At 45.9% G+C, this 22129-nt stretch overlaps 1 protein-coding gene across 1 annotated transcript; it reads right to left on the bottom strand.

The window, feature by feature from the left end:
* Positions 1-782: 782 nt before the first annotated feature.
* TTLL10 (tubulin tyrosine ligase like 10) lies at positions 783-20963 on the bottom strand. Its single transcript, XM_063354117.1, has 11 exons — positions 20658-20963; positions 17298-17463; positions 16254-16372; positions 14898-15018; positions 14165-14250; positions 13776-13947; positions 11197-11368; positions 9284-9424; positions 7865-7981; positions 2122-2215; positions 783-1183 (listed from the first exon to the last, which is right to left on the bottom strand). Exons 1-11 carry the CDS (start codon positions 20851-20853, stop codon positions 783-785), a joined length of 1785 nt encoding a protein of 594 aa, XP_063210187.1. The 5' UTR covers positions 20854-20963.
* Between the last annotated feature and the right edge of the window lie 1166 nt (positions 20964-22129).

The raw sequence follows: 22129 nt of genomic DNA, 5'->3' as shown, positions 1-22129 counted from the left end.
TAGGAAGTTGTTCTTCACCCTGAGGGTGGTGAGACACTGGAACAGGTTGCCTAGAGAGGTGGTGGAAGCCCCATCCCTGGAAGTTTTTAAGGCCAGGCTGGATGGGATTCTGAGCAACCTGATCTAGTGGGAGGTGTCCCTGGCCATGGCAGGGGGGTTGGAACTAGATGATCTTTAAGGTCCCTTCCAACCCTGACAATTCTATGATTCTATGAGTGAGGGAGCTGGAAAGGGTTGTCAAGCATTGGAACAGGCTGCCCGGGGAAGTGGTGGAGTCACCATCCCTGGAGGTATTTAAAAGATGTGTAGATGCGGTGCTGAGGGACATGGTTCAGTGGTAACTTGGCAGTGTTGGGTTAACAGGTTGGACTTGATGATCTTAAAGGTCTCTTCTGACCAAAACGATTCTGTGATTCTATGACATACAGCTACGAATGATGGGACAAACGGGGGGATTTCCGCTGCTAAGCCTTAGGTTTAGTCTTTGCAGCTTCTCTCCCTGCCTTTTTCTATAAGGGCTTTGTGTGTAATGAGTCTGGCCTGTTTCTGGATTGCACCGGTCGATTAACATTGTTTTTAAAAGGGATGAGTTTTCATGTGGTAACGGTTGTCTCATTTTCTGTAACTTTCCTATAATTTCTGGCTGGCTGGTTAAAGTTTAACTTTCCACAGAAGAACTAAGAATGTATAGAAATAGTCGCTGGTTTTCCAGTTGAAGTTGATTGATAGCTCTTTGTTTCTCTAAGGTGAAAAAGAGCTGGACATGCACAGCACACACAAGTTTAGCTTTTATTTTCTTTTTCTGTCTTCTGAACTTGTGAAAGCCCCCTTGCTCTGTAACGGTTCCGGGGGTTTTTCCATGATGGTCGAAGAGCTGCATGTGTGGTGCAGTTGGGACGGTTTGTTGACTTTCTGGGCAAGAAGGCAACTTTTTTTCTAGAGCAACCAAGCTTCTTGGAAGAGTTCTCCAGCCTTTTGGCAGGGCTCTGACCGAAGGGGCTGGTCATGCTGGTTTGTGGCTTCAGAAATCGGCCTGTGCACGGTCCAGTTCTGAACTTCAAGGGTTGTTTCTGGCCCAGGTCTGCAGCATCCTCATGATAAAGAAGCACAAAACGGCCGAGCGTCTCTAAAGGCAAAACTCTCTGGCCTTTGAGGCGCTTTTTGAAAACCTCAAGAACCAAATCTGGAAAAGAAGATGTGGTTGTGAGATGGTCTAAACGCTCTGACACTAAAATACACCCGAGCTGTCATGTGGGAGGGGAAGTGGTTTCCAACCTGTGATCTGTGGCCTCTGGGGACTACTGCTATTAAGACAATTTAAAAAAAAAAAAAAAAAAAAAAAAAAAAAAAAGAACACTACACTTTTCTTGCATTCACTTCAGCCAGCTTCAGCTCCACTGGAAGCATTTTAGGAGATTGGTAGGAAAAATATTGTAAAATGGCTTACAGTGCCATATAGGATATGAATAAACCCCAAAAGAAACATACATGTGCCCAGGGAGGTCACTGTATGAAAGTAAGCATGGTAGGGTATTGCTAATCCCCTTCATGCAGACATAGACTCTCCCTTTACTACTTCTTGCAGGGATATCACAGAAAATCAGAGATTTTGGCCCTCCAGGCAGGAGCAGTTCTAGTTAATGTATATCAGACTACATCAGGATTTTTTCAGTCTTTGTATAGTTCACATAAGAGCTGCCAGCTCTGTTTGTGAAGTGTAGCTGTGTCAGGCGCGCTGTAAAAACCGTCCCAAATTCCCGCACATTCAGAACAACAGGCATGAGAAAAATGTGCAGGTGCAGTTTATAGGGTCACGTATTAAGATTTAGCCTTTTGTAGGCAAATATGTAAGAAAATATTCTTAAAAATAATTATAATAAAAAAATTTAACCGCTTATTTCTTTCTAATGGGGGCATGGCTAAAAAGACTGTAGCTTTTCCAGGTCTGCATGGATTAGAATTTTCAGTGCCTTCTAAATCGCTTACAAACTCAGCAGCGAGTTATCTTTATTTGAAGACTGCTTTTGAGCTACAACTGATATAAACAGGAGTCTTTCCTCTGACACGCAATGGAGTGATAGGATTTTCTGCTGCTGGCCACCCCGTGACTTGTTCACTCACCAAGACTCTCGTAGACTACAGTTGGGATGATGTCTTTCAAGACTTGGCAGTTGGTATGCAGTGCTGGGTTTGCGTTCATCTCCAGAAGCCACACCTAGGAAAGATGAATGCCAATGAGGAAGCTAGGCTGGATCTCCTCAGAGTCAGAGCGATGCCCTTTTACTGACTTAGTGAGCACCTTGAGAGGTGGGAGTGCTAATAAATCCCAACAAAATCCCATAACGCAAAGCGCAGGCAGGGCAGAATTTTCATAAGGACTGGGTGAATTAAACAAAATCCCTTTTTGCATACATTTACGCCCTTGAGAACAACACTACACATTACTTTGTGTCTCCAGCTGATTCTCTTTAAATAAACTCTTGCTCTATAGGTGTGTAAAGGCACTGTCGTTCTTAACATATGAGTTTCCGTAACAATTTCTAGTTGAGTTTTTTGGATATCATGAAATAAAGTTACAAGGAATCTAGGAATCATTTTGATTTGAGATGGATGTGGGATCAACACTAAGCAAACGTGGCACTGAGTTTTCAATGAACCCTTGCCCTTGATTTCCTGGATAAGCTTTAGTTTCAGGTAGAAGCCATGATTTTCCATATCTATACTAGTCTCATCTCTGTTTCCCTTCGAAATGCCGAGCTCTGAAGCAACAAGTGCAGAACGTGGTGGTCCAGTTGCAATCTGTGTGAAACCAAACAACTGACTTGCACGTAATGCTGTTTACTATTTCTTTTCCTTTTCCCTGTAGTGAGAGAAACTCATCTGTTCATTTCCTGCCTCCACCATATGGTGCTGCATCGTGTATATTGAGAGCAGCCCTGAAGAAAAGGACTTGGGGGTGCTGGTAGACGAGGGGCTCCACATGAGCCGTCAGTGTGCACTTGCAGCCCAGAAAGCCAACCGTATCCTGGGCTGCATCAGGAGAAGCGTGGCCAGCAGGTCGAGGGAGGTGATTCTCCCCCTCTACTCCACTCTTGTGAGACCCCACCTGGAGTGCTGCATCCAGTTCTGGAGCCCCTACTACAAGAGAGATACGGAGGTGCTGGAACATGTCCAGAGAAGGGCCACGAGGATGATCAGAGGGCTGGAGCACCTCTCCTAGGAGGACAGACTGAGAGAGTTGGGGTTGTTCAGTCTGGAGAAAAGAAGGATCCGAGGAGACCTTTTAGTGGCCTACCAGTATCTTAAGGGGGCCTACAAGAAAGCTGGGGAGGGACTTGTTAGGATGTCCGGTAATGGTAGGACTAGAGGAAATGGATTAAAACTAGAGATGGGTCAATTCAGATTGAACTTTAGGAAGTTGTTCTTCACCATGAAGGCGGTGAGACACTGGAACAGGTTGCCCAGAGAGGTGGTGGAAGCCCCATCCCTGGAAGTTTTTAAGGCCAGGCTGGACGGGGCTCTGAGCAACCTGATCTAGTGGGAGGTGTCCCTGGCCATGGCAGGGGGGTTGGAACCAGATGATCTTTAAGGTCCCTTCCAACCCTGACAATTCTATGATTCTGTATAACACACGTAGGAACTATTCAGTGTTCTATAAGGAAGGATATTTAATCTTATAACAGCGCCCGGGAGAATCTTACTCCCTTTTAATTGTTTTAAAAAAATAATTCTAAAAAATGCCTTTTTTTTTTTCTGAAGCAGCAATGAGTTTGCTTGCAAGTACCTGTGAAATGAAGTCTAAGTGTTTGGTATACTTTGGCAATATGATATATATAACAATAATTTTCACTTCTTTGAAATACTTCATTAAACAAATGAAAAGACTGGTAAGTGAGGACAGTAAATTGTCTTTTTTTTTTTTTTCCAGAGAACTGGAACATCTGATCAAAAAAACCTGCTTTGCAGATGCCAACAGAGGGCACCTGAGTTACATACGTTTTTCTTGGCAAACTCATTCATCTTCTGAGTATGTGTTCTTTTTCCTATTAAAAGTTCATAAGATTTTGTGCTGACAGACAAACTCAGTGAACCTTCATAATTGTCTTGATTAGGTTTTGGTTTCTTCTCCTTTGAAACAACTAAAACTGACAAAGAGGAGGAAGAAAGTTCTCTGTTCTCAGGCTCTTCATCCTCTACGTTCCCCATTTATTGTACCGTGTGTCTCAGTTTTTAAATGTTCTTAACCTCTCAACAACCAGGGCAAGTTAATAAATCCCCTTGGTTCTATTTCAGGAAGAGCGGAGAATAAGCATAATGAAATATAAGAGGAGAAGAGAGAACAAGGCCAAGATTCACCATATCTGTGTGAATATCAGTAATTTCACAGGAATTTCATGTAGAATGAAAATTCCTGTGCTTCCCCCTGCATCTGGCATGCAGGCCACGCTTGCTCAAAATTTCCTAGCAAAAGAAAGGAAACCAAAATCCAGAATGTCTGTCCTCGACTTCCTAACCATGGATGGTCCTTTTCCTTTAGGCATCTCAAGTGATGAGAACAATAACGAGTGCCGTGTGGCTTTGGGCAGAAGTGCTGCTCTGGGTGTTTCCCGGGGATGAAGAGGTTACTGCTCCCTGCAGCCTGCCAGTACAACTCCCATCTTCTGTCGCATCTTAAACTCACTCTGTCAAGACATCACAGGTAGGCTTAAAACATTTAAATATTAGGATTTTTCCATAGGTTCTTGAACAGCATGCCGACTGAAACCGGATCATGCATTTACACCGGGATCTGAGGTCTCATTTCTTCTTCTTTGTATGGTGTTAGATGCAATATTAGCATCTGCCGCATACTTTTTATTTTCGTCTAGTTTAATTACTATTGTAGTCTCATTGGTCCTTACAGCAGCAGCTCAATGTCTTTCAAAGGAGCGTTGGGTGACAAGACTGGGCTCTGTCAAGTGTTGACATGGTGGCTAACAAACAGCATAAGACTTGTCTCAGGGGTCCTTTCCCTGCCGACACGGGCAGAGGTAGGACTTTTTGGTGTGCAGGAAATGCATGACTGAGCCAGAGTTTCGTTCTGTTTAAAGCATTTCGCTTATTTAACTGTCTGGGTCTTTGCTGGAGCTCACCATGTGGACACTGAACATCCTGCTGGGGTCTCAGAGAGGGAGGGGGCATCGGTCCCTGCTCTCAGAGGCGACGACTGACGTGATAGCTGAGACTGAATGGGAATGTCTATATCTGTCTCCATCAGAACTTGTACCTGGGATGGTTGTACCATGCTTCAAAGCCCAAAGCTATCCACAGCAGGGCTGTCTTGTTCTGCATTTGTGTGGCAGCAGGTGTCCAGGGAGCCTGACCTCTGGCTGGAGCTTTAAGCAGCACTGAAATACCAGTCAGAAATAGGAATAAAATCACCTCATCTGTGTGGACGTAGCTGAAGCCACGTGCACAGTCACAAACCAAGCCCTGGAAGGGCTGCTCGGATGTTGCTGACCCAGAAAGAGACCGGCTTAGCGACAGCGGAGACCACAGCCCAAGGCAGCAGGGTTCTGTTCTCCACAGTCTTAACAAGCTTTTATCAGATTTTTTTTATCGTCGTGACCTGGAGTGGTCACAACCAAATCTTACAGTATCCATGTGGTACCTCCTACTCCCGGGGTGAATGAAAAGCTGTGTCATTCAAATCAAAGGAACCGTCCCTGCTTTCACTGGGGATTTGAGTGTTATCTTCATTTATGTACATCCACCACAAATTGGCAAATGGCTTATCTCTGTTCAGTCTGTTCTCTGCTGGTAGATAGCTGGATCCCTTTATGACTGATAAAAAAATGTACACATCTGTCTTCCCAGCATACCTCTGGAGAGAAGGCCTTTTGCTCGGCTGATGCAATGCTTTCTGAAAACAGGTTCCTTGAGCATTTAAATGACACTGTCCTAAGCTGCGCGGTGACTTCAGCATTTACAGCGCAGCACAAGGAAGCTCCAGAAAACAGTAGGAAAAAAGCCAACAACAGCAAAACCACATCCGTCGCTTTTGCTCCCTCTTCTCTTCAAGTACTTCATTCTTTTCTCAGTTTACATGTGAATATGCAAAGCTCCGCAGAAAGCTGTGGTTTCTCAGCAAGCCCTGCTTTCACAGTCTGTGCTTCTAAGAACTCTGAGGCAGGAAAAACACCTTCCAAAGACTGAATCAGGATGCTGCAGGGCCTTCAAGAATTATTAGGAATGATGCTGGGGGCATTTATATCTCAGACAACTAAGGAAGAGGGAATGGCACAATAAGCTATAGGACTGAATGTATAAGACCGTGTTAAATCAGTATAAAGCAGATTGTACACGCGTTGTGAAATAGGATGACAGGGAGGATAAGGCTGTTGTGTATTACAGGTGGAGAAGGCAGGACATCAGACCAGGAATTGTAATTTCTGGGTCTAATTGCCCACAGAAAACGGGGAGTTTGCTGCTCCGACCAGTGTTAACTGTGGGTTGAAGCTGCCAGTCCTGCCTCTGCGGGGAGTATGCAGGTGTCTCCCGATGCAGCACTGCACCAAGAAAAAAGTAGGTTTGTTGCTCCCCAGCAGGGGCAAGAAAACATAGACAAACCTAAATGCCTAAATTTCCACATTAGTCTCTCTCTAAGGGAAGTTCCAGGTTCCAACTGACTCTGTCACCACTAAGCGTCCAGAAATCCTCATCGTTCTTATAAATAATACCTGTCAAGAAAGAGATTTTGTTTATCTCTCCATATGTAAAATACATGGGGACGTAATGGTCTTTAAATGCCGAAGTTTTTAACTAGCCAAGTAGGAATTGCCACAATAGAGTGATACTGGATCTTCTATTCTACTTAAAGTTTACACAGCCAGGGCTTTGCATGCCGACATTGCAAAAGACAATTCCCACTGAAATCTGAGAAGCCCCAGTTTCTGTGTCTTTGCCATTTACTCTCCCTTGCCATTGACTTCCTGTACAAAGGAGCCTATTGTCCGGGTGCCTTACCCACTGCTGCATACATTAATTCCATTCTTTCGTAGGGTTTGCTGTTCCCACTCTGCCCTTGGCTGGAATATGTTTGAGTTCCTTTCTGCTTTAGCAACAGCAGAATCTGCCAGATGGCTTTCTGTTATGTTCAGGCCAGGTGGTTTTGAAGGACTGTGCTGCATTGAAACCACCTCAATCGCTGTGTTTAACATTTTCCTTTCCCTTTCTTCTGGCTTTTCTTGCCTGTGTTTCATTCACTCTTTACAAGTTTGAGTTGTAATTCTAGCAGATTTTATAGACTCATTGGGCTGACCTATTGCTAAATGGTGAACCCGCGGCAAACGTGGAGATGCTGATGCTGGCGCCTGAATCGATCATGACTGATCTTCAGCATGGTGAGGGCAGGTCCTTCATTGCCTTTGATGGCTACTCAGCCAGCGTAAATCAGTGTATTTCGTGTGATGTCGAAGGCATTGCACACTGATTTATGCTGGCTGATCATCTGGCATGTTTGGTTTGCGGAGAAAGAAAAAACTGCGTGGGCATAAAAATTCCCATACTTTTTTGACTACGAACTCCACTGCCCTGTGAAAATTCTGCCCAGAACAGTTTCAGCTGCAGTAAATACTTTTCTTCCCATCCTGAGCTGTTAATGCCGGGGTTTCTCTGTGCAGTAAATGCTCAGGCAGTGCAGGTGCCATGTCTTGATGCTGGAATATGGAACTGGAGAAAAACATCGAATCCTGCGCTTCACACCTGAGTGACTGAGTACTCTACTCCATTCCTAGCACCAGAGCCTGTGACAACCATGCTATACTGCTGGCGTCAGACATCTGGCCAGTATCACACTTAGTATTTGACGATATGGCATTCGTACCTTGAAGTTTTCATCAATTAAAAAGTCACAGCCGATGAGATCAAAGTAGCCCAGTTTGCGATCCAGTTTGTGCTTGGCTGCCAGGAAGCACTGCAACATGATCTGCTGCATCCTTTTCTGAAAGGGAAGAGAGGGAACGGTGGTGGTAGCTGGTCGTTGTGAATGCCAAGGGCATGGGCGTGACTGTAAGTCATAGGTGCCCTCTTGGTTTAGGGATGCTTTTTCCTTCCCCTGCCTCCATCAGAGCTCCTCTCTAGACCTGGGAGGATGTTGTATTTTGCAGACCGCCTATCTGTCTACTTTGAGTTGATTGAAACCCCCTCTTGAACTCGGTGTGGTGGCATGTGAAGGAATCTCGGCCCTTGTCCCTTACTCAGAACGAGCTGTCTGAAGAATTTTTAGTGGTGTTCTTTCATTTACTCCTATGGGGGTACCTAGATGTGAGCTGAACACAGCCATTTCTGACAGTGATGACTTGCAACCCCCTCACAGCTGTGCTGGACATAGTGTTTTAAAGAGCTACGCAACTTGCGGTAGGTGATGCTAAGTTTCCTTCCATTTGGAGTTGAAATGCCCAGTGGGGAATTTCTGCATGAAGAGCGATACCATAAAGCTGGCTGAAAAGTTTCTGATCACCTGAGAAGCTTGGCAAACACAACTAGATTTGCTTCTGAGCTGTTTTTCTAAACAAAAATATATTTTAACAAAGTTTTTAGCTTTTTATTTTTCTTTGTATTGACTTTAAACTACAGCATTTCCAAAATTAACCTGAGAAAGCTGTGTCCTCTGCCCTTTTCATTTTCACGCCAGCAAGTCATGTAGAGAGCTGATGCATTTTTAAGACTCAGGCTGATGAAATGAAGTCTCAGGGACTCAGGTAATTTCTTCTCTGTTTCTCCAGTGAGACAGGAAGATGGTAAGAAGTCAGGCCAGTTGAGTCTTCTTATCTCTCCTCCATGATACGAGAAGATCTAAGGCCCTGACGTGGTTTTCATGTGGCAAAATCAGGTGGAAAGTGAAGGGTGAGACCAAGTCAGACATGAATGAGACCACCGAAAGTGCAGTCCCTTTTCAGACTAAGACTGTCAGGCTGGGGAGCTCTCTAACGTCTACTTTATTTTTTAACGCAGGATCACAGCATTAGGCAAGGAACGTGAAGACCATAATTGCGTTTTTGTAGCTAGCGTTTACATTCACACTCTCTTTGTCAGCAGTTTACCCATTTTATTAAAGTTAATCTCTTTGTGTCTTCACTTCTGTGTTTAGCATCTGCAGAGAAATGGTTACCATGGGGCCATCAAGACTTTCTCACTCGGTGTATGTGTTTCCTTGGGGGCTCCGGTGACCTGACGGGGTTTCTCCCTATTTCTGTCACCCTAATTAGGCAGAGTAGCACACCATGCGCTTGCTTGCACTTACGGTAAACACAGTGAAAACCCAGTCTTTGGGGAGGCCATTGGTTTTTCTGAACTTCTCATTAACGTAGCTGTTGAAGTGCTCCATCCGCCAAACTGTCTCGTCTTTCAGCTGGCTGTACAGGGAGTTCTTCTTCTGCATGTGCTGAGAGGTGGGGAACAGAGCAAAGGGAGCATTAGATTTCTGGCAGTGAAGGGCAACTGGGAACCAGCTTGCATGGCAGACATCCAACCACCCTCACTTGTTCCAGGCATCTGGAGTTGGGGAGAACCCCAGGATCAAGTTATAGGGGTGGAGGGAATAGAGCCCCTCACTAGCGGAGCTAAACCCGAGGAAATGTGCCGACTCCCATCGTACAAGAGTGCCATAGGCAGAAGTGTGCCTGACCCACGTGGCCCTTGGAGAGACAATTTGCCAAGGTCACCGTCAAAGCGGTGTTTTCTCTGTGTGTGTGTGCGTGTGTATCACACATCTGGACCAGTGGCTGGCAGACAGGGAGAGGTGCTTTCAAGTCATAGTCATGATATTTGAACTAAATCCAGTTCCAGTGTCTGGTCCTCTCCTAGAGGAGACCGCGTCTGGGAGAGGTGTATGGATGTTTTCCATAGGAAACCAAGGTGAGGGCTTCTCTCTTCCACCGTCTCATTAATCCCTATGTCAGCTGGAGTTTATCAATAATGGGGTATTTATATTGTTCAGTCATAGGCAAGTCCCCTTTCCCTGCGAAACAGCTGGGCTGGGCTGCACGTCCATCTTTGGGACGGTCCCTGCGAGGTTAGTGATGCTGCCTCTTGTCTTTTGGAAATACAGTAGGAGAATGGCTGATTCCAGGTGGGATGAAAGGGTAGGAAGGGAACGAGAGCGGAATCAACTGTAATTTGAAGGAGTCTGGTAATAACCAGCCACTCCTGTAAATTTTGTTTCCCTCCTCCCAGCAGGAACCCACGTAATTTATGTTCTGCTAATAAACACCTGTCCTTTGTTTAATATCACTTGTGCCATGGGATCCTACCCGAGCACCTGAATTCCCGTGTGGCTAGCTCTCTAGCTGAGCAAACAAACTATTCCAGGAAAACAAGTGGCAGAGTGATAATAGCATATATTGTGATAATAGCATATATTGCAGGAAGCAGCTGTAATCTGCTGTCCTGAACTGCACTTCCAGAGGAACCGTAAAACTCCAACTGAAGTGGGCTTGTCTGATACCTCTCGAATGTGTATTTCCCTCGTTCTCAGAGCACAGTGTGACACTGGGAGGAGAGAAGGGCTTTAAAAGCAAACTGCTTTCTTCCTTCTGATTCTTTTAATTCTCTTTCATCACGGCCAGTTCTAACTACAGAAGGGCCCCATTTGAAGCAAAACCGCAGGGAGACCTGAGCAAGGCAGGCTTCTGTTTTGTATGATAAAAGATGTACGGGGGTACAAGCCTGAGCAGTCTTGTTCTGTTATAGCTCTCATTTGAGAAGCAAGGCGAGCAAAGATGGAGATTTAGGAATGACGGCTCTTGAAGAACACATCTGCATCTTACATCGTTATGATTATTGTGTTTAAGCGCAAAATCCTTCGCCAAGATTAAGGCTCCTTTGTGCTAGGTAGCTGCAATCAAAGGCTTCTTGCCCTAAGAAGCTTACAATCTGTAGATACATGAGAGAACAACAGCAGGAAAAAGAGATCCAGGGAAAAAAAATTGTCAGGTTAAGCAGAGAACTGGTCCGTGGCAGAGAAGGGAACCTGATCCGGTACTGCTTCTGTTCACTCCTGTTGCCGTGCCTGACCATGAGCCCCCCTCCCTTTCCTGGGGGCATGGATTTTGCTTGTACGAGGCATTTATTTTTAGCCTTTCTAAAGTCTTTTTTGCTTCCCACCTCTGTTAACCACAGCCTCCCTTTCTTCTGAACTAAGTGCGCTTCGTTTACCTGGTTGGTCAGATGGACAGTCAGATCATCAGAAGCGGCATCATAATTGACACAGGTCAGCCGGACATAACCCTGGGCAAAAAATAACACGTAGGGCGCTGTGCAGGCAATGAGGAGGTAAGACCGGACGTCAAACTTCTTCCCTTCCAGGAGCAGAGGCTGCTGAATATACCTGTCAGAGCAGTATTTCAACACGCGTCACCAAGAAGTAGCCATAAGACGTGGCAATTCCAAGCTCACACAAAAGCCAGTTCATGTCTCACCACAGAACTCATCTATTTGTCCCATTCTCAGCACTGGTTTTAAGGTGAATGGCAGCAGAGGGCGCTCATAGGAGAGGTTAGAAATGCCAAGAGTATCTCCTTTCAAGAGGGAAAGACGCTATGAGTCTTGGGAGCGGGAGGTAATTAAAGATTTACTAATATTTACTGGAGAATATGCAAAGTTTATGTCTGAACACAAAGAGCCCTTCATACAGCACCATTGCTTTTATTGCCAGCGTGATGTAATCTGGGAACTGTTTCCCTTTATCATCAAAGGTTGCTGGATGTCTACATAAATAACGAGGATATGCTGTTAAAACAATCAACGCTAACGACGGTTTTCAAAGGAATATGGAGCCTCGTTCTGCAGAGCATAAGCCATTCTACTAGAAATCAAGGTGACATCTAAGATAGGGTCCAACCACTTCTTCCCCTGGCACTGCTGCTTGTCCATGTCAAAGAATTGGTCTAACGAAGTCCCTTGGTCTAATTTTGTCAGGCAGTTGTTGTTTTGCTCTGTATACTGGCTGCTGCATAAACACAGTCCAGCCTATTCCTGAAAGATTTTAAGATCATCATTCGAGTTTGCCATTTTACAAATCTCTCTTATCCTTCTCAATGAGGCCCACCATCCCGTTGTGATGAAAAGAAATGTTTGGATGAATGTAAGCAGGGAATATTGCTTGTTTTGGCTAGGGCAGCTCTTGGGAAGGTCACTGTGTTCTCTTGCAAAGCAAAGACGCCAAATGACAGCAAAGTGTCAGGGAAGTGGCACCGGGTCAGCGTGAGGCATTGGTATCACCGCTTTGCCAGGACATAGAATGATAGAATCACAGAATGGTTTGGTTGGAAGGGACCTTAAAGATCATCTAATTCCAACCCCCCTGCCCTGGGCAGGGACACCTCCCACCAGCCCAGGTTGCTCCAAGCCCCGTCCAACCTGGCCTTGAACCCCTCCAGGGATGGGGCAGCCACAGCTTCTCTGGGCAACCTGGGCCAGGGGCTCACCGCCCTCACAGCAAAGAATTTCTTCCTCATATCCAATCTAAATCTGCCCTCCTTCAGTTTGAAACCGTTACCCCTCATCCTATCATTACACTCCGTGATTAAGAGTCCCGCCGCCCTTTCTGTAGGCCCCCTTTAGGGACTGGAAGGGGCTGGAAGGTCTCCCCGGAGCCTTCTCTTCTCCAGGCTGAGCCCCCCCAGCTCTCTCAGCCTGTCCTCACAGCAGAGGGGCTCCAGCCCTCTGAGCATCCTCATGGCCTCCTCTGGACCTGCTCCAACAGGTCCACGCAGTGATCACTACACAGCAAAATGTGCTTTTGCTATGCCAATACTACAGCGTTGTCACGAGCGTATGGCATTGTCATTGCTGGCACGTCATGACAACGCCAGGCGGTGCCATGCATGTACGGGCACCTCAGAGTGCCCCGTGTGCCTGGCTGTGCACACCAGAGGCAGCATCAAAGGCATCTGGGAGCTGCAGCTCCTAGGATAAATACAGAAAACATCTGTTTTGCATGTCTCTCTCTTTATTCACTCATCTCAAAGCACTGAAGTGATTTAATTGTAATCCATTCCTCAATTGAGGGAGGGCCACTGGGGCGAAGGGAAGTCAAGTGAGTTTGTGTAAGAGTATGCAAGTAACGTCCAGTGGCTGAAACCGTTCTCGTGGCTTTTACTGCCTTATTTTTCCCTTCCTCGTTCTGCTACTCGACAAAAAGTTCTAGCAGTGGCTGAGAGGGTATGTATTCTACAAAGAACCATCGTGGTTCTTTTATTCATGAAAGGAATAAAAAACGAAAACAACCCTAACCCAAAATTCTAGGGACTTTTAGCCACTGCCTGTTGACTGAGGTATAGACTTTTGCAGCATTGAGGAAGAGTTAAGAAGATATTTGGGAGGCTTTACTAGATTGCATGGAACAGGTATTGTAGCTGTACAATTTGTAAAATGCCAGCTTTGTATAAGAAGCTGGGATAATATCTAATTTGAATTGCTTTGCACAAGGCTTTTTGTCTAGCATTCATGTACAGAACTGCAGGACCTGGCCTTTTGAAGTCATTCTTAAATTTCCAGACAAAGGGAAACGCAAATCTTTCTGATGACAAAGATCCACTTTGAAAGGACCGCAGCGTGGATGCAAGAGAGACTAACCAGAGAAATAGCCTCCCTCCCCCAAAATGAAATCTCCTAGGTTGATGAGATGTGGTGCAACCACGTTAAGTACCTATGGGAACAGTTCAGCTCGCTGAGGCCGCTGTTCTTCATCAAGCACATTACTCACACGTGAGTTCCCAGGCTTCAGTCTCTACCTTTGCACTATCCTTGCCTTGGGAGCCTTGTATGGCACCCTCTTATGGAGGAGGTGGTCTTCAGCGCTGTGGAGCTTGGCTTGAAGGGTGTTGACGGAAGCTGGGTTTTTAAGCAGGAAAATTCCTCGCCCTTGGTTAGAGCAGCTCGGTTTGCAGATCCAAATCTGTTCTTCTGCAGAGAGAATGAGTCCACTACAGTAATTTGTGTGCTAGGAAATGCCGATGCGCCCGTTAGTGGGCTCTGAAAACTGCTCATTGAGCGACTGTGTACATACCTAAATACACGTGCATATAGATATGAATTATTTTTACTACGTATACTTCTATGAACGTTTTAGAGGATCATGTAGCTATTTAAATTGGTTGCCACCATGATTAAGACTATCTACCTTTGCAAAGCTCAAAAAAGGCATTTCTCTCATCTTCTAAGTCCAGGCGAAAAGATTCTGGGAAGAATTCTTCCATCTTCAGGAACCTGTGGGAGAACCAAATACAAGTTGAAAACCCCATCCAACACGTTCATTCCTCTGTTACTCTCAGAAAGGATGGGTGCGAGTAAAAACTTAAGGAATGCCTTTTTTTTTTTCCTGCTTCTAGACAGTTGTGTGTTTGTTGTATGTTTTTGCTGAGCTACCTCATTCCATAAGCTTTCAAGAATATATGTGAGCCTTAAGACATTCTTCATATGCTCAGTTTTTTGAAAACCAGTTGAGATGGCTGCAGGTGACCACGGTACAGGATCGCCATTTGGTTTTTTGATCAGTTAAAAATATAGGAGCAGAAATGGCAATAAACTTCTCTTACATTTACAGTGTCTGTGGCACAAGAAACTGTGGCCTTTCCAGTAGGACGATGTACCCAAAATAGGGGAATTGCTATGTCTATGGTCTGCGGGGGACCTGGCACTCCTACGACTCCAGACAGAAAAGGAAGAAATTCTGTCTTTGATGTATGTACTTCTGGAAAAAAAAAGTGATTTTTCTGGAAGATAAGAAAGAAATAAAACCCCAATACTTCGTATTCTGTAATGTTACGCGTCCAGAAGAAACTGGTCCTTTGTTTATGTGCTCTCACTTTCTGTTGGCACGTTTCTGGTCAAGGCTCAAAGGTGAGAGTTCTTACTTGGAATTAGAGCTCCTACTGATCTTTTTCCTCGCTCGCTCTTGCTCTCTCAGGCAGCATAAAAGCCCTATCTTACTGGTCAGCACTCCATTGTTGGGAATCTGATAGAGAAGCTGTTCACCTGGATGAGAAAGGAGAAAAAAAAAAAAAAAAGGCAGCTTGCCCTCGTTGTCCCATGCAGCAGAATCTGCAGGATGAAGCTGACTTTGTCACCACTGACTGTCACCAATTTGCTTTAAGGCTGTAGTGATAACCCACAGAGCGGTGAAATCACGTGCTGTAAATGTATTTCTGTCTGACCTTGTAGCGGAACAGACCGACCTGATGGGGCTTCGTAAATTAGCGCGTCCCTTGCCTGCTCCAAAGGTGCCACTGCCCTCACACCATTCCAGCTGCAGGATCGCATTGAAACACATCTGCACGGCTGTAAATGGTGCAGCCTGGCAGAAACAGCCACCGCATTGCCATCAGAGCCGGCAGGAGGGGAAAGGGGGCTGGTAGGGAAGAGATAACACGTTCCTCTGCCACAGGAGAGCCAGCGGGTCTGTGCCCCGATGCTCAGGCTTGCCAGGGCACAGGTTTTGACCACCTCCCAGAAGTAAAAGAATGGCGCCAGGGGCTGTGCTTTGGGAGTTGTACCGCTCCAAGGGTGCCAGCCAGAGGTATTGCTCTGGGAGTCCTTGATTTTATGCTTTTCTGGTGGGAAAGCTGGGCCCTGAGAAGTCAGGATGTACTGATGAGATGAAGGGTAGAGCACAATTCCAGAAGTTGCTGGCTAATACAGTGGAGTAGTTTGGCTTTTTAGTGACTCTGTTCTCCCTAGATGGAGATAGCTGGGCCTGGGGTGTGTGGGGCGACCCACCTTGAGCTTACTCGACTTCTGTCTCCAGGTGCACCCTTCCTTCCCTTTCTCCTCTCCCCACCTCCACTGTGGGAACGTCTCGAACTGCAGGGCACCCTCCGTAGCGCTCGAGAGATGCCAGAGCAGGCTGGGTGCTGGTCCTGTGCTACAGCCCTGTGTCCATCCTACTGCAGCCTCCGCTCAAAGAGGGAGGACGGCCTTTCAAAAGTGATTGCGATGGTTTGCGTTTAAATCTCCACGCTGCTCATTTTACTATACTTAGTTCGTTTCGATGGTATCTTTTCTCCCAAAGCTGTTTTCTTGTCTAAACCCCTTTCTTTAATCACCACGGCAATCCAGCTCTGATATCCCTCCCCTCTGAGGTCTCCCAAGGAGTTGAGGTTACCTGCTCCTCCTACCCCCAGGCGACCTCCTCAGCCCTGGGAGTTAAAAGTCCAGCATTCTCAAGTTTTTCCCACTCCCCTCTCCCACCCAAGGCCCACGGGCACCTCTACCTTCTTTGAAATGGTAATAGGTCTCTCGGCACTTGATTTCACACCATTTGAGTGCATAATCCTCTCTTCTGTTGTCATAGATACGCTGCCAGCCTCTGCTCTGGCAATAGATGTTCACACTGCACATGGAAAATAAAATAGCAAAGTAGCCTCCCTTCTATTAATAAATACTTAGCGCATATCCCTTGAACTCCTAATAATTTTCTCTGGGAGCCTGACCTAACATGCCCAGAAGCCCCTGGGTGGGGGATAAAGTGGGGAGCACTAATTAGGATGGCCGCTGATGGACCTGCTGGTCTGAACTCGAGAGGGCGGCTGGGGAGTAGCTGAGCATGCGAAGAACACTGTGATTCAGCAGCTCTGCCGAGAACTTGTACCGATTCAGCAGGGTTTGTCCAATTAGGATGCAACTGATACCCATGGAATAGAAATGTTGAGGGTCTAGTCTTAATAAGGAGCCTCTCTGCGGAGGAGTTTAGGGAGAGATGACAAGTAGCGAGAGGAAAAGCTGTTTGTAGACAAAACTATGGAAACATAGCAAAGAAAGTGCTGTTTGCAGCAGAGATTCTGGTGACAACATCTAGAGAAGAATGCCGATATGCTGGAAAGAACTCAGAAAGGAAGGAATGGAACTTCTGATCTGACAGTTTTTCCTGGGCAGAAATCTCTTCTTATTTTTCGCTTGTTTTACATTTGGCATAACAGAATGTTATTCAACAACGGTGGTGCCTAGCGCTAGGGATGGTGCTGGCACATTTGCTATATGGTGTAGCTAAGTGATTTCTGAGCAGCCCCGACAGAGAAACTTATATTAAACAAACAGAAGTATTTCATTCTTTGCAAAGACAGAGTAGTTAGCTACTTTACCACGGGTGGCCTTCCAGTCAATGCTTTCTATTTGAATTGTCTTTAAACGGTTCCCCAGGTGTACCCCTCCAAAAAGACAGCACACCAAAGGAAAATTAAGGGCAATGAATAACATTGCATGACTTCGTATATGGTCACACTGCTGTTCATAAGAGTCCGGTAAAAGGACCTACTTACAGCCCCGCTCCATTAGATCCACTGATATAAAAATACGGTCCTGGTCCCATTGGTACTTTTGGTGTCTCTTCTTCTGGCTGTTTTTCTTGAGGGCATGCCTTACCCTGCGTTCTGTTCTCATTAGCCTTGGCTTTGTCAGGCTCCACTCCAGAGTTGGGAGAAGTACCTGCACAATTGGAAATTGAGAAACTTCAGACGATCCGGGATCTGCTCCATAAAATCCACATCTAGAACGACAGCTGTTACAGAAGAAAATACTGTAAGGTAAGGGACCGCTTCAGTTGGTTTCATAGCCATCACTAGGGGCATTGTCTTTAAACAATTCAGAAACTATTGCTAATGTAACCTGGTAGCAGGTATTAAGCGCTCATGACTACTTATTTAACTAACATTTGGGATATCGATACCCAAATCACTGTCTCCAAACCTATGGAAAACATACAAATCTTAATATTACCAGGGGCTGCGAAGCTATGCCACTGGTTTCTCTTCAACTTGGTTATGCACAGAACTTTTGGCAACAATAAAGCACCTGTGAATAGAAGAAAAAGTCCACTCCGTCCTGGTTCTGTGCCCACTGGGAACAGGGAAGGAGGGAGCAGGAAGCAAGGAGATGACAAGAGTCTACTCTTTGGACTGTTCTTTTATTGTTATTTGTTATAGTGATCACATGAGTAAAACCTTCCATCTCAATGACAAAACTCTTTTGACTGAAGTGGAGCAAAGGTATTGGACGTTGTTATCTCTCATTTTACAAGCCCTTGTTTTATGTCTTCGCTGCACTCCACCCATGAACACAGGTGCAGTCCAGGGGGAACTGTGTGCCCACGGTTATTGGATTTCCCAGCAGGCTCCCACACCTGGGTCCGTTTGCTTTGGAATAGAGCGAACACATTGCAAACGCTTTGCGGCGGGACTTGCTTTAAATTTCTGCGTCAGGTAGTACTTGGCACCAAAGGGCTCTGACAGCAAAAGCCTCAGCGTTGTTACAAACTGCAGCATTATCAGTGCTAACCCCTGGACTCCTGCCTTGAATTTCCTCCTTAAATTAAAACCAAACCAAACCAAAAAAACCCACCATGCGAAACAACCAGTTGGAACAAGCCAGGGCACGATGTCCATGGTGGAGAACGCTGCCTCGGCGGTGTCGCGTAACCCACGGAAATGAGCTTTTTCCACCGTGAAATTTCAAGCTGCCCGTTACTGGTTGTGCGGAGCCGAGACCGCACTCGCTCCTTGCGGGACGGTGGGAGGGCTGCAATGGGGAGGAGTCTCCGGTGGTGCCGGGCACCTTGGCCACCTTCTCATTTTGCCACCACAGCACCCAAACCGGGCGAAAACATCACATAATTGGGTTCTTCCTGCAGAAGTGACTGTCGTTTGCCACTCAGTGTAACAGATCAAAAGCAGCTCGAAGACAGGGTTAATGCACTACGCGTAAGCGTCAGGCAAATTGAAAGACGCGCAGAAAAGCGCGACACAGCTCAACTCTTCCCTAGAGCCGGTGTGTTTTCTGGAAAGGTTGTGCCGCAAAGCGGTGCCACCCCTCCGGCTACTGGCATCTCCCACGAGGGAGGCTGATCCCTCTCCTCTGCCTCAGCACGGGGTGCTATACTGCTGCTCTCGTTACTCTTTGATATGGGAATGTAAATATTTATCTATTTTTAACATTTAATTGCTCATTCATACCTCCTGCCTGCCAGAGCTTTTGCCTCTTTTATCACCTCCCTCCGTGCCTGGATTGCTAAGAAATTAACTAATTTTAACCAGTCCCATTTATCCCGAGACATGGACACATGAAATAGCCTGCCATGATTGAAGTGCTGGTAAGATATTCTTCCATTAGTCTGAAGACATACTTGTCTCTCCCTCTCTAATCTTTATACAGAGACCCAGGGGGTGGGAGCCTTTTATCTTCTTTTCTGTCTAATTATGGAATCTCCCAGTATTAAAGACGAACCTTCATTTCATTGCATCTTTCGACATGTATTATTTAAGCGTGAGTCCCCTCAGCCTCCATTTGTTTGCGTGGTTTGCATCCTTACATGGCTAATTATTAAAGAGGCGAGGAGAAACAGGGATGCGAGGGGGGTGAGGGTGGGGGGGGTGGGTTATTCCCGTTGCCTGATTGCATAAATTTCAGGCCTTTTCACTTGTTTATCATCAGGGGTGGGATTAGCCGCTTGTTGGGACTTGAGCTCTTGGGAAAGAACAGGCAGGGTGGCTTGGCTCGCAGAGCCGATCAGCCGCCAGGAGGGGATATTTCAGAGGCTGAGCTTGTGCATCTGAACTCAGTTCTACGTTGTCCTGTGAAAAACAAGTGCCCCGAAGTCATTTCGGGAGGGGAGGTGGGGAGAGCCCCTGGGGAAAGGGGCTTCTAACTCCTCCCGTAAACTAGCAGCATGAAATTAAACAGCGTGATTCCCTTCCAGAGAGCCCACACAGAGATCGTCTTCGCACCGGGAGCAGCCAGCAAATTGCATTGCTTGAGACGATTTTGAGTTCGGCTCATTAATTTCTTTGGGACTGGTGTGTTGGCGGTGTCTGCGCGAGAAGCCCCCGTCTAATCTCAGCTCTGCTTTCAGCACGCACGGGGATAAACGCGCGGGCAGGGAGGTGCAGCCTGCTTTGTGTCATTTCCTACCAAAAATAAAAAAAAAAAAAACCCAACAGAGTTTAGAACACAGAACTTCTTTTTTTTTTTTCCCCTTTTCCACGTAAAGGAAGGTTTAACAGAATAGTCACTGACTGATTTCTCTAGAATCCAGCGTTTAAATCTAGCTGAAATTTTCATTTCAGAAAACGAAATGATCTAATCATCTTTCTAAAGACAAGGGTTGCCCTAAAGGTTACCTCTGTATTAAAAAGGTTTTCATGTGAAACGAATGTATTTTTTGCTGCCGGTACACAGAGCTGAATTTGACAACAAATACCTCAGAAAAATAATACTGTCCCTTTTGTCATTGAGAGGGTTGTGGCATTTCAGCCAAATTATCTCTTCCATAAAAATGTAACGGTCTATTTGCAGAGCAACTGCTTGTATTTTTGTCTTCGTGTCTTCAACAAAACACTTCAAATGTTAGTGTGAAATGTATTAATTTCACTAGATATTTGTCAGCCAATATCGATAATTTCTGTCTTGAATTATTTTAGAAGCAAAGGGATGGGCTTGTATTGTCACAGGGTTTAAATGAAAATGGTGTAAATTACGTGCAATGTGACTGTAATTTTAGGTGAGTGAGTGGCCGGCACTTTGGCAGGTATAAGGAGATACAAATCCCTTGATACTGGCATCAGCTGAGAACCCGCTCATAGGACTTGGCACAATTAATAGCTGAAAAACAAGGATACGAGATTCACCTCTGTCAGCTGATAAGGATCCAGCCCGTTGTTGGTTACTTCCTCGCATCGTGGATTCGATGTTCTTTTTCCTCCTGGTTGGCACAAAGGCCGTCGCAGCCAAGCCTGCAAAGGGAGAGACCATCGTCAGCCACTTTGCCCGAGTCAGGAATGCTCTGGGACAGTCTGTGAGACGTATTTTTCTCTTTGTCATCATTTCCTCTGTTGATTGTAGATGCCATTTTCCACCATTTTCTGCAGTTCTTTCATTTCTTCAGAATCTTTGTTTTGACTTAGTTGTTTAGCTGGAAATACACAGGCTCTACTTTCCCTCTGTAGCTTCTTCTCGGTGGTCTCTAGTGATGAGCTCTTGGGGACTGTGTTGGGATCCACGTGCTTTTGTATCTAATCTTGGTGGTCCTTCTGCTTCCTTCCCATCGATAACGCTCAGTGCAGCCCCTGGGTTGCCTTGTAAATAAATTCAGGTGCTTTTCCGAAGTCTGCTGCTCGTGGTGGCGCAGTGTCCAAGAGTTGTTCTCAGATACAGCTGGCATTCTTTGTCTATGGCATCTTCAGGCTCCAGTTGTTCAGCCTCGGGATAAAAGACAGGCTCCTTTTCAGGAAGCTGGGAAGCCGAGACTCTTTTTTTTGTCTTTGCAATGGATATGAAAACAACAAATGAGATATTTTATCTGGAGACAAAAACCATAACGCCGGATAGTTGTTGGACATAGGCAGAATGTTTTTAGCAAGTTTCATGCTTGGAATAATCAGTTGTGAAAAAAGGATTTGTTCTGAGTCAAGGCTGCAACTGTTTTGCAGGAAGTTTGTGCCCGTTACCTCTTGGTGCCCAGTGACAGGGCGGGAGGTAACGGGCACAAACTTGACCACGGGAAGTTCCATCTCAACACGAGGAGGAACTTCTTTGCTGTGAGGGTGGCAGAGCCCTGGCACAGGCTGCCCAGAGAGGTGGGGGAGTCTCCGTCTCTGGAGACATTCCAACCCCGCCTGGACGCGTTCCTGTGCCACCTGCTGTGGGTGACCCTGCTCTGGCCGGGGGTGGGACGGGGTGATCTCCAGAGGTCCCTTCCAACCCCCACCGTTCTGTGATTCTGTGAAGGATGCTTACCTTAGAAAGCACAGGGCAACTGAAACATCAGCTAGAATTAGAGAGGGAAATAGATATTTGCTGCTTTTATTTACAAGCAAAAGTAACAAATAGTCTAAGAACACCACGTAAGTGGAGCACGCATACTGTGTAGTTCAACGTCCGTAAGCAGGACAAATGCGAAAGTGCTAGTTACTGTAAATATTCTTATGTAGGAAGATATAATGCAACGAGCTGAATTACAATATTGAGCTACTGACTCTACAGTTAGATATATTTAGAGGATATTTCCCATTAAAGACTGTCCTCCCCGGGTGATTTGTTGGCGTGGGTCGGCAGGGAAGGCAGACACGTGTGTCAGTGTCTGGGTGGAGGCAACGTGAGG

The sequence above is a fragment of the Chroicocephalus ridibundus genome, chromosome 16 (assembly GCF_963924245.1).
Source record: "Chroicocephalus ridibundus chromosome 16, bChrRid1.1, whole genome shotgun sequence".
Classification (NCBI taxonomy): Eukaryota; Metazoa; Chordata; class Aves; order Charadriiformes; family Laridae; genus Chroicocephalus; species Chroicocephalus ridibundus.
Note: the sequence above shows the minus strand (reverse complement) of the source record. Positions and strands in the feature narration are given on the sequence as shown.

Excerpts from the sequence above, each read along its gene's own strand:
- TTLL10 (XM_063354117.1), bottom strand. The coding sequence starts at position 20,853 with ATGATGACAAAGAGAAAAATACGTCTCACAGACTGTCCCAGAGCATTC. Across the intron at positions 17,464-20,657 it reads ATCCTTATCAGCTGACAGAG|GTACTTCTCCCAACTCTGGA; the intron begins GTGAATCTCGTA and ends CCAATTGTGCAG. Across the intron at positions 14,251-14,897 it reads AGTAGGAGCTCTAATTCCAA|GTTCCTGAAGATGGAAGAAT; the intron begins GTAAGAACTCTC and ends GTTCTCCCACAG.